General features: G+C 31.1%; 2 protein-coding genes across 2 annotated transcripts; both read right to left on the bottom strand.

Annotated features, from left to right (window-relative positions):
• Nucleotides 1-132: 132 nt before the first annotated feature.
• Nucleotides 133-3,968, bottom strand: PP2A (serine/threonine protein phosphatase 2A). Its single transcript, XM_012236605.4, has 6 exons — nt 3,480-3,968; nt 2,590-2,704; nt 1,709-1,817; nt 1,544-1,621; nt 700-891; nt 133-608 (listed from the first exon to the last, which is right to left on the bottom strand). Exons 1-6 carry the CDS (start codon nt 3,730-3,732, stop codon nt 435-437), a joined length of 921 nt encoding a protein of 306 aa, XP_012091995.1. The 5' UTR covers nt 3,733-3,968; the 3' UTR covers nt 133-434.
• Nucleotides 3,969-6,811: 2,843 nt separating this feature from the next.
• Nucleotides 6,812-9,359, bottom strand: CLE26 (CLAVATA3/ESR-RELATED 26). Its single transcript, XM_012236604.4, has 2 exons — nt 8,728-9,359; nt 6,812-7,404 (listed from the first exon to the last, which is right to left on the bottom strand). Exons 1-2 carry the CDS (start codon nt 8,982-8,984, stop codon nt 7,365-7,367), a joined length of 297 nt encoding a protein of 98 aa, XP_012091994.1. The 5' UTR covers nt 8,985-9,359; the 3' UTR covers nt 6,812-7,364.
• Nucleotides 9,360-12,976: the final 3,617 nt, after the last annotated feature.

Below are 12,976 nucleotides of genomic sequence, written 5' to 3'. Positions count from 1 at the left end.
TTTAAGAGGTACAGTTTAATAGGGGCACGAAATTGGCAGACTGGTAGCTTCTCGCTTACCACCATTTTGCCTGTATTTGCTATTACTACTTAGGAATGGCATTGGAATTAGAAAAAACGAACAAGATATAAATTGCTCAACCCAAAAACCCTTTTTCTACCTTAAAATTGTAAAATTACAGAATAAGATATACCATGTTAATGCTGCTTCCTTCTGAAAATATACAAAGACAAATGGGCATCGGTGCCTTCTGTCAAATTTTCCTATGGGTTACTTGAGCACATCAACAAAGCAGCAGCAGGACAAACTCCAAACAAAGAATGACGTCGTTGATCAACCTCACCTTAAATAACAAAAACTTCTCTTTTTTAAGACACATCTACAGTGATACAGCAGCAAACAAAGATTACAAACAGCCGGCATAAATATGGAAATTATAAAAAATAATCAGGCGTCTTGCGTGTGGTGTCCGGTTCAATTTGCCGAGGTGCAGGATCAAATTGAAGGAAATTCTGGTCCATGTTCTCTCCAATCTCTAGAATTGCAGCCATATTCCCACACCGGTAGCAATAATTTGGAGCACTAAATACAGTTACCACATTTTTTTCCTGAAGGAGAAATTGAAGTATCTATCAGTACAAAAATTTATTTTAAAGTGGGAGTTGTAAGGAAATCAATGTGTTGTCTGGTTTCATTCACCTGGCACCAATTGTATCCTTCCATCACAAGCTGGTGAGCTCGTGAAATCAGAGTGAGTCCATTGGTATGGTTGAATTGAGCAGCTATATCCTGTCCAAATGTATAGCCAGCACCACGAGGAGATATGCCCCACCCACATCGATCGTCTGGATCAGACCACAATAGATCACACATGGGTCCTTCATGTGGAACCTACATGTGCAGAGAAAATGACAATCATTTTCAGAGAAATAAAAATAATGAAGGAATGTAGAGGCTACCAAAAAATGAAATGCTCCAGTGAGTATGTAGAGAAACGAAAATATTTTAATTATTGCTTTGCATTGGGGAAAAAAGAAATGTTATATAGGAATAATAGTATAACTTTCATATAAAATATAATTGAAAGAATAAAAATTAGGAAAAAATAAAACCAACATTAAATGCTGAAAATACTTTTTGGTCCAGATATTTTTCGAAAATCAACCAATTGGTCCCTTAGAGCCTAATACAATTGCCAATGCTGTTTTCGACGCAAATCTTACACTTTTAATTGAGTTTTAAACCAAATATGTCCTTTACAATATAAGTTTTTAAAGTCAAAAGATGAAAAGTTTAATAAGCGCAACACTTTATTTTATTTGCAAGTTCCATGAATAATCATAGTGTGCAATATTTACACTATGATCCAGCTTCCCAAACAATTAGCAATAACAAGAAGTTTAGATGTATATTTTTAACATAATTCGTAACTTTCAGTTATTTGCTCACTTCACCACAATCATAATGGACAAAAGCTTTAACTAATTACTTTGATCATCTGAAACTTAAAAATATGACTTGAGTAGGGAGTCATAACTCATACCTCTTGTATACGGTCCAAAGCTCGGATATTATCTAACGTATCCAAAGATGGTGAAAGTCCACCGTGCAAACAGAAAACCTAACAAGACCAAAAATTTTGGTGGTCAGTTCTATCATTCAACTTCACTACATTTAGCAAAACAAGTTGCAATATTTAAATTCCAACCTGACTCTCAATGAGGGCCGTAAGGGGTAGGTAATCAAAAAGGTCAGTGAAATACTTCCACACGTTGGCATTTCCATATTTTCTCAAGCACTCATCATAGAAACCATACCTGAAAGTAGAATTAAAACCAAAACCATATAAGTTATATTCTAAGTGCTTAATAATCACACATGTCATGCATGCATGAGATAGGCTTATGCAAACAAAATGCATTCCTGCTCTAGCAGACAGTACCACTTTCCCCAATTACCTATATATGTAACCACTTTCCCAATTATGGTTGTTCTTATAGGAGATTATAAGCTATCATTCGATTATATTGTGGAACCTGCTCCCCAACTATTTTCCCACCGCAGAAACAAAGTAGCCATTTCTTATTATCTATACTCTGCCTAGTGATGCAATTCTCTTTTGACTTTGAGGACAGAAGATAACTGTGTATAAAGTTAGGTTTTTGGCTTCATAAATCACTTCAATTGGGTTATGAACAAAAACTCTCATCTACACAGACATGACTTTCTGATACATCCACCTGATTACTATTTAATCACACATTACCATTACTGCAGTCAAATGACACACAAGACCATAAAACCCCACCACCATGAGGAGTTGTCTGCCACCATTGACTCACAAGGCCAATGATATGACATTTCTCCTTAGGTGCAACATTTTTTAGTGTCAAGATTTCAAAATACAAGGCATTGCCATGAAAAACATTTTATGTTCTATCATTTATTAATTTCAGGAACATGTAAGGTCACCATCAAACTAAATTTGAAAAATAAAGAAATCTGTTGCTCCTGAAGAACAGATAATATCACAATTCAAATGGAAAACAACAAACAGACTTGAATTGATGAAGAAAAATATAATCTTACACTTGAGTAATCTGCCTGCTCTCATGGTTTCCTCTAAGAATTGTGATTCTATCTCTATAACGAACTTTCAGGGCCACTAAGAGTGTGACGGTTTCCACTGAATAGTACCCACGATCTGCATTGATATATTTGAGGGGATTACAAAATGCCTATACAAATTTCAAGTGACTTCCCAAGAAATGTAGCAAACCACCCATTTCGACATGGTTCAATTATTAAAACAGGAATCACATTTAATAAAAACAAACTGCAGGAGAAAATAAGTAAATGGAAACACAAACTACATAATCTTAACAGAAGCAGCATTCATGGGTACCATCACAGTCACGAGATCACCCCACCATAACATGCTAAGCATATCCTTTAGTCCAAAACTAGGAACAATATAATTTTGGCCCCACATTTTAAGCAACCACAAAAGTTAAACCAAATACAAATAAAAATAAACTTATGAGAATTAAATGAGCAGCCCAATGATAATAATAATAATAATAATAATAATAATAATAATTAAAACATGCTCGCCACGTTCTCTGCGCTCCACCAGAAATTCAAATTTCAGGGAAAGAAAAAGAAAAACGTCAGTAGATCAATAATAAAAACAATTATAAAAACTAAACAAGTAAACAAATGCTAATGCCCATCCACGTCAAGTTCTTGAAAGTTTCCTTTTCTGGGCCAATTAATGTAGCAGCAACACGAAATTCTCGTATATGAGGATCCAAAACCAGCTATTCGTTGATCAAAACACCGATCAAAACAACAATATTCAATTGTTTAAAAAAATTAAATATAATTCCAGAATCCAAAAAATCTAAAGCTTCATACATCTACCTAGCAAATTAAAAATTAATTAATCAATTAAATCCAAAAATGAATCGAATCATTACCTACATAGTCTCCCATAAAGAGATAATTAGTATCAGGCGCATTCCCTCCTATCCTAAAGAGCTCGATGAGATCGTAGAACTGGCCATGAATATCGCCGCAAACCGTGACCGGACATTTCACCGGCTGAACGTTCCATTCCTCAACAAGAATCGCTCTGGCTTGATCGCAGAGCGTCTTCACCTCCGCCTCCGGCAAGGGCTTACACTCCATCAGGTGCTCGATCTGACGGTCCAGATCCCCGTGCGACGGCATCCTCTCCGGTCCACAAAAGATCGTACGGTCAACAGTAGATTCTAAATCAGAATCAAATCAGATACTGGTAAAAGATTCCACAGCTACCGATCTGTGGCGCCGGTTGTGTAGAGGAAAACGATTCGTTTTGGAGATCTGTCTATCATTCCTCGCCTTCGCTTCTCTCTCTGTTTTTTAAAATTGGTGTTTCTGTGTTTTTGTTGGGCTGTATCAATGATTATTGGAAAAAATAAATAAATAAATAAAAAGAGAGAATAAAAATAAATTGAAATTAGACAAAATAAATAAATACAAGAAGAAGAGGTACTGGATGAGATGCGATGGTAGGAAGCTGTGAAATGAAATTCAAATGCAAATGAAATTTCAGGATTTTTAGATTTTCTTTTTCTTCTTTTTGTTATTTGTTTATTTATTTATTCATCGTGGATTTGTTAATTTCATTTTGTTTTTGTCTGTCAACATTGTAAGGAACGAAGTTCTTTTTTTTTCCCTCCCCGGTGGCTCCGCTGAGTCAAGTCAAAATCGTAAAGCGATAGACACGTGTCATTGAGTCCAGTTGCTTTTCTTCTTTCTTTGTTATTAAATTTATAATATACATATATATATGCTTTTTTATCCTAAAAAATGTACATTTTTAATATTTTATATATTAGTAATTTCTTTTTTCATTTTTTGTAAAAAGAAAAATAATAACAAGATAATTAACCTATTTAGTTTCATTGTTCATGTTAGCTGTTAAATGATAGTCATTATTGATAATTGGCGGTCGTGGTTGTTAGCCGATAAACACTGTCGTTTAATAAATTTAATGATTGCTTTTGAAATGTAAAATTATGATTAAAGATTATAATATAATATTTAATTTAAAAAATAATAGTAATTGAAAAGGTTATATAAATAGAAAACAACAAGCAATTGATTAAGATTTCTATCATTTATCGACAGCTAGCCATTAGTTGCAATTTAATTATTATGTTTACGATAAATTATTTCACATAAATTGTAAAAAAAATTCACACATAAAAAAAAATTAATACCCCTAAAATGAAACTCTCTTCTCTTATTCTCTATTCCTTTCTCGCTCCTCGCCGGCGACAACTTAGTGAGTACTTAGTGAGTACGGGCTTTATTCTGGACAGTTCGTGGTTGGCCTGTAGGCTTACGTTCTTGACTTTTAATCGGTCAAGATTATTAATTTTTCAAATCTCTTTCAAAGAACATAATTAGATGACATAGACTAGACTAAATCAAAATAACAATTCTATATGCTATCAATTCAAATATTTGATAGACAAATTGTTTAAGATTTTTGTACAGAAATAAAAAAAAACAATTAATTATCTTTGATTATAATAAAATAATTTGATGACATTACTCTTTAGACTTAAAATAAAAAATAACTTGTAAAAATAATTATTATATCTAATGTAATGAAGATAATATTGAAAAGATATTATTTATTACTCTTTAAAATACTCAAACGTCTTATATTTTTGGGACAAAACAATCACCCTAAAATGATTTATTTTTTGAGATGGAAGAAGTATTACATTGATGCATATAAAATTTTTATTGTATAGTATTTTCTCGGTCTTCTTTTAATTTATTTTATCAACTAACTAAAGGAAACTTGTTTTTTTCTTAGAGTATGGAAATTACTTAGGCGGTAAACTCTAATATTATATTAAAGTCCATAGGTATGTATACACGTGAGTTTACAAGCGAGTGAGTATTGAAACTCAACTATATAAAATCAATTACTTGTGATAATATCAGCCACAAATCCATTTTATTATAAGTCCTTTAATTATTTATTATTATCTAATATGAAATTATATATATATATATATATATATGTAACCTAAATTATGATTGCAAAAATTCCATTTCATCAAGTCCAATTATCATGACTTATTTGTTGCGCTATTGTAGTCATTTTATTGCAAGGTTTTAAAGGCAAAATTACTAGTGTATTGGAGATTTGCATAGTGAGGTGGAGAGACATTTGCATGGACTCAAGGCTAAGAGTAGAAACTACGTCTATCCACTGATCAGTCTTAAGGATTGGACGCCAGTCTAATATTCAAAAAAAAAAAAAAAAATTAAAGACAAAATGAATTAATTAAATTTTGTACAACTCAAACTATATGTTATGTATCTCCAAATACAAAGAAGGATTATGTCATTGCCCAGTTACAAGGCTTATATGGGCCTGGACTGGGTTATTATGCATGAGGGCCTTTTTTGTCTAACATGCAACGGAAGTTGTTTTTTCTTTTAAAACACAAACAAACAAGGTCAGATAAGTTTTTTCAGTAGAATTAGTAGATGTAATACCCTCTTACTGTAAAGTGTAAATATTTTTTACCATCTTATTAAGTGCATTTTTAGACAAATTTATATTCACACTCTTAAAAGTCGCTTACCAACTCAATCAATATTTTATTTTATTAGTACACACTGAGGCATAGTTTAGTGATGAGTGCATAAACGACCTGACAATTGATTCAGGCTTGAATCTCCTTTCCCTCTATGCTAAAAAAAAAAAAAGAATCTTATTTTATTGGTTACAAAGCTTGCAACTGTGATTTCAATCTTCATTTTTTTTTTCCTTTTTGGTATTTGCCAAATTTGAATAAGTCCAACTTTAGACTCAGTATTTAATTACACAACAATCCAATCAAAAAGGAAAAAAAAAGGAGAGAGAGAGAGAAGAAAAAAGCTCTCTGTATTTCTTTAATTTATTTATTTTTTTAACTCTGAAAAGAAAAACAGATCGAGCAGAGACCGTTTGTTTGTTGTTGGTCCCTTTTGCATTTTGATTGCCACGAGACTCGAAGAATCTCATGCAGTTTTTTTTAACAAAGTTTTGAATGGACCAAAGACCAAAACAGTAGCCAAAAGAATCTTGTGAAAAAGACCAACTCCAAGATGCGACTATTTGCCACCTTTAATTGGTGGATTCACTTTAGTTTTTGGAACTCATGCTTCCTTTTTTTCAAAAAAAAAAAAAAAAAAAAACATACAACACAAGAACTTAAACCAAATAATTAAAAAGATCAATTGATTAATGAAAGAATAAACCCAAACAAAGCCAAGCCAGCCAAAAGATGATTGATTGATAGATAAAGATTGGTACATGTCCTTTTCTTACACATATATGAAATAGATAGAGCATATTTAGGGTTTTGTTCTATGCATGTTCTGTCTTTATATTTATATTTCTTATTGGGTAATCATCATAAAGCAAAGCAAAGCTTACATATTCCACTAATCTGGCTATCTCTTTCCCTTCTCTCTCACACTTAGAAGATTAAACAAACAAAAACATGTTAGACACTAAACTGCATATATATAGTTTTTTTTTGCAAAGACCGTCTAATATTTTCTCAGATTCTTTTTGAGGTGTGTAGCTAGGTTTTGTGTTCAATTACTAAACTTCTCCCGTCTTTGTAACTCCAAAACCTCCCCCATATAACATTTTTTTTTTTTTTGGATTCTCAAACAATTTTTGAGGAGCACTTAGAGTTCCATTTGGTCTAAAGAATACATATACAAGACGGAAAGCATCTTGTCTCATCTCGTTCTATTCATGTTCTCCTGCACTTTGGAGTTCTTTCTTTATACCATTTCTAAACTCTGCCAGGTGGTCGTTTTGAGTTCCCAGCCCTCCTGAAAAACAGACACCATAAATGGATTTCTTTAAATAATTGAAGTTGGTATTTCAAAATTTAATTTATCTAATGATAAAAAGGGATTCGGGTATTATCAAGATTTAGATCTCAAACCTTCTTATCAAAATATGATTCTTATATCATATGCCTTTTCAACTTCCCTCAATTGATATAGTTATATAATTTGGGGTTAATTTAATATTTCTCTCTGTGAATTTTATATATATATATATATATATATTGGCTTATGGCTAGTAATAATACATAAAGGAAAAGTAAAAAAAGAAAAAAGGAAAGGAGAAAAGAAAGGCACCGTGAAAAGGTTAAAGGCATCGTAAATGTAAAGGAAAAAAAAAAAGAAATTTTACTTAGCTTTTTTTTTTTTTTTGAAAGGAATGTTACTTAGCTTTGAATAAACATGTTTAAGAGTGACGGATGGAATAAAGTGAAAGGGACATACTTTATTTGGCTTTTCTTTAGTAAATGTTAATTAAGTGGGGATTAAGACACATATCTACCTTTATATTACCGTAATCCAAGATAAATAGAGAAGTTTCTGAATAAGGATTCAATGTAACAGTTAAATTAAGCGAGACAGCTCATACCATTAATGCAAATACTATTATTTTTATGTCTGATAAAATGGAATGAAGTGTATGTATTTTATTTTTTATTTCGATTTGAGTAATATATAATTTTGGTTTACTATAATAATAATAATAAAAGAACACAAAACTGATAACGTTCAAAAAAAAATTGTAATTAGTAGGATATATTTTTTATTTTTTAAAAAATAGAATTCTCTTCTCTTTTAGTAGACTTTTATTATTTTAAAAATAGAATTGACTGTAAAGACCATGTTAGTGTTACTATTAGTTAAAGTTAATAGATGGGTCTTAAAAGTTAAACTTAAAACTCAGGAGACCTACATGTAGAGGGAATAATTAACATAGCACGTAAAAATATAGAAATATATTATCTATTATAATTTTTATTTAGGCCCTTCAAAAAATTAAAACTTGGATATATATATTTTTTTGAATAATAAAAAATAGAGATTTAAACCTGATTCTATTGTCATGTTGAATATGTATTTACCGCTAAAGGCTATGCCGTCACGTGTGAATATAGACTTGGGGTTTGTATAATTTTTAGCATGCACAAGATATGAAAAAAATAATTATCAGAAATATCATTTAAAAAATAATTTCGATGCATGAAACTTCTCACATTATGATCTTTTAACTTCCTCCTAAGAGATTGTTTCAATAATTTAAACTTATGGATGAACTCTAAATCACAATAGAATATGAACCTGTACCTGTTATGAATGGGATCAGGACCGTTAGGGACTTTTCTCTTGCTCATCATGTAATTGAAATCCAATTCCGGGTCATAAATAAGCTTTTCTCTTCCTAACTCCACCTTATCATGTTTGATGAAATTTGCAGCACTAGTTGTCGTTCTGTTAGCTTCATGAGCTTCAAGAGTTGCAACTAACAGAAGCCATAAGAACCCCAGAGTAGCAATTACTACAAATAGCAACTTAAACAGCATAAAACCACTACTAATAACCATATTTTGCCCTTTATCCCTATATTTTTTAATGAACAATAACAGAGGAAGATGCCCTCGTTTGTACTTATGGTTACAGAAATATGAATATATATATATATAGAAATAAAATAAAATAAACAGAAAAAAACACCAAGATTGTGTTTGGTATGGATATATATATAAAAGATCAAGAAAGAAGGAAGGGTAAAATCAAGAAAGATTGGTCTAAGGCAAGAATTGTTTTTTTTTTCTTTATTTTTGTTTTTTTACACTTGAAGGGTTGGAGAGAAGGGTTTGGTATTCTTTATAGGTAGGAGCGATTCTGTTGCACTTTCTCGAACGCAGAGAGGAGAGAGAGAGAGCTTAGCTGGTTTTCGAACGTGACAAGGAGGGAACCACTCTTTCCTTTGCTTTATACTGAACATTATAAGGTCCCAATACAGTCTCTCTTTCGTTCTTTTCTATCTTTTTTTTTTCTTTTTTTTTTTTTTTTTTTTTTTTTTCATTTTGGTGTGTGTATTTTCATGCAGGTATAGACACATATACGACTAGGGTAACATATCCCTTACGTACAATTTGGGTGAAGGAAATGAAAAATTATTACGAAACCATAGTAATACATGATTTAGATACTATAAGGGGCGTAGTATACAGTGGAAGGAATTATCCTCCCATAGGTAAGGGATCCATGTAGCTTGGCTTACTTTCTCTTTGTACTTATCTGTAAAACTCAGATCTATTGCTAAATCATACGTACACTTATCAATAGATTATTCTTTAATGCACTTATCATATTTTCTTTTTCTTTTTGCTTTTGATTTAGCAATTCTATTGTATATATCGAGGAATAGTTTGTTTTACCTCGTCTATAAGTCATTAGACTCTTAACTTATTTGTTATGCATCCAAAAAATAAATTTATTTGTCATAATTGAACTAGTAAGCCACTTATCAAAATTTGCAAGCCAAATTTTCTGGCTAATGAAAAAAAAAATTCTTATTTTATATAGTTAATCTAATAAATTCATTGAATGAAAAGATAATATCAATTATATATATATATATATATTATTTTATTTTGCTCTTTGTATAGCGAAGAGATGAACCATATTATGTATTGACAAAAAACCAAGTCTCTCTCTCTGGGAGAAGATGGAATTCCAAGTAAGCCATGGTATCCAATTATAAGCACACTTTTGGTGCGACAGAACAATCCTATTTTCCACATTTCAATTCAGAAGGCGAAGGCAATCAATAAAAATTTTGGTAAACAAATCAATTGGTTAGAAACCCACCTTAAAGTCAATGGAGATCTATATATGTCTGCCACGCTACAATTGCTGACTCAATTTAATTTCCCTTTTTTTTCTTTTAAAGTATATTCATTCAGCCTTTTTCTTTTCTTTTCTTTTCTTTTTTAAATACCAATATAAGTATATGATGTCTTAATTTAAGGATGAACAAATTTTAGGCGTGATGGATTGATAAGCTAAGTGGAGAGGTTTGACCTTTTGGGCATGCGTGCCTTAGACCAATGTCCATCATTGCTGGGGCCTAAACGACGACGTAAACTGCAGATTCTGTCTTGGAATTAGAGTATAGTAAGAACAAGGAAGTCTCTCTAATGATTGAGAGAGGCAAAGGTCTTTCCTTTTATTAGAATCAGGACTACATAAAATTTTTAGAAGTTGTCTACTATTAATTATATTCATACCTTACATAATTCTTCTTAAAAAAAAAAAAAAAGTAAATATGGCTTACAAGGTTAGAACTTAATTGTCAGAAACTCACATTGCTAGAGACAGTTAAATCCATATATACTGATATTAAGTTAACGGCTAACTAAAATAATGGATGAGAAAAGTAGTTGACTGGGATGGAGACGTATACTAGGTAGGTTAAAAATAACAATTAACTATAATTAATAATAATTACTAATTTAAAAACGTGCAATTACAAGGATAATACAGATTTATACAGTGTATATATATAAATGACGACGTCCACGTCAATCCTTAGTAACTTCTAGATGCAATTCCGGCCGGCATGGTCCACGTATATATGCCATAGTCACTTGAACCGCTCTTAGTTGGCACTTACACCTAATAAGGGAATATAAATAAATATTAAGTAGACAATTAATAAGATGAAGATGAATAATATTTATATATCATGCTCTTAGAATAGACTACTGGAGGATGTATGTATATATATAGATATAGACAGAAGTGGTTCTTTTTGGAGAAGTACTTACTGGTTTGATGATCATAAGGGAATATATTGCAATTAATGTTACTCCATAAGGCTAAAGCATATGGCACATCTTGTCTTATCCATACCATTTGAATCTCACTGTACAAACAAACATATATATATATATATATAAAAGAAAAGTTTGTATATTGGAATGAAGAATCCAATGCTACTTTCTACTTAAGACCTAGCTTCTTATTCAAGGTACCTATATATCTATCTATCTATTTGTATTAATTAAAATTACCATATCATACGGACCAAAAATGTACTATTATGGACAAGTATTTGTAATGAATTGCAAAGGATAAATACCAGAAAATTTTCATTGACCTAAAATGACAAGATAGATAGTTGTTTGTATTTTTCCCCTGCAATATCTTCTCTTTTGAATTATTAGATACAAGATTCTAGTGACTCTTTGATTTGAAGCTTCCTTAGAAAGTTTCAGTGGAATAAAATCCATCTGATCCAATATGTGGCTTCAATAGTACAAAATAATTAATCCAGTTGGCAACCATCACAGGCAGTTCAATTTCCATATCTTTAGGGATTTGATTTTAATGTAGCAAGAATCACTGTCTAAGATAACAAAACTACCATCACAGGAGCTGTGATCATCATTGCAACAAAGGAATTTCTCTCTTATTCTTACTCTCCTTTCTTTAACCACGCAATCCGATTTAATCCGACTATTTTTTTTTTTGAAAATTTATATTACAGATTTTTTCAGTCGAGCTAAATCTAATATTCTGCTTGCACTGGATCAAACCCATAAAGAAAAAACACTCAATAGTGGTCGTAATATAGTATTTCAATAGTTGATTCTGTGACTATTAATTTACCCACGATTCTTCTCCCATCTAAATATAATGAAAAGGGTAGATTCTGACTTCCACAAACTAAACAATGCTCCAACATTTCACACTACTTAAAGGCACCTTAGCAACTCTAAAATCTCATGCACAATTATATATATTGAATATATTATTAATCTTGTAAAATTTTATATATGGATTCGTACAAGACAGATTAGTGAAATGTTCCCACAAATTCGATGTGATTAGAGACAGAAGGCACACGTAAGGAGATGGTTATTCTATGCCATACAAACCAATAGAAAAGCAAAAGCATGAGAGTTGAATTATGCTTCATTGCTCCTCTAATTAGACCTCAAAATAAATGAATAAAGCATATATGTATGCATAGAAGATTGCTTGTGGGGTCATTTTAAAGGCACATTCAGTGGCGGCGGCTCTAGAAAATAATTTTCCAAAATCGATATATAATAAAATATTATAAAAAGAATTTAATTTCTAATTTTATGAGGGGTCAATTTTAAAAAGAAATCCATAAATATTTAAAGAAAATTTATGAAAAAAAAGAGTTAATTGACCTCTTTTCCTAACGTGCATCCGCCGCAATCAGGCACAACACGTTTTTTTTTTTTTTTTTTTGTGTTGGTTATATATTTTGATGCCAACCATTATTAATTAACATAAATAAATATGCTTAATTAAATATATTTATTTATAAAGAAAATGATGGATTGAATGAAGTAGAATTTTATAATTTTGATTTCGATTCGTTAACATGATGAATAATAATATAGTACATTTATAAATTTAAAAAATTCATAATATCTACTCCTCCATCGTAAAAAAAGAGAGTATGTTTGCACATAGTCAACATAGGAATAGAAATTATTGGGTTTTTCACTCTTCAGTCTAACATTCTCAGGATTTGTTCATGTTTTTTCTA

Source organism: Jatropha curcas, chromosome 5 (genome assembly GCF_041381405.1).
Source record: "Jatropha curcas cultivar XTBG-Jc1 chromosome 5, XTBG_Jcur_1.0, whole genome shotgun sequence".
In the NCBI taxonomy this organism is placed as follows: domain Eukaryota; kingdom Viridiplantae; phylum Streptophyta; class Magnoliopsida; order Malpighiales; family Euphorbiaceae; genus Jatropha; species Jatropha curcas.
This window is presented reverse-complemented; position numbering and strand designations above follow the sequence as displayed.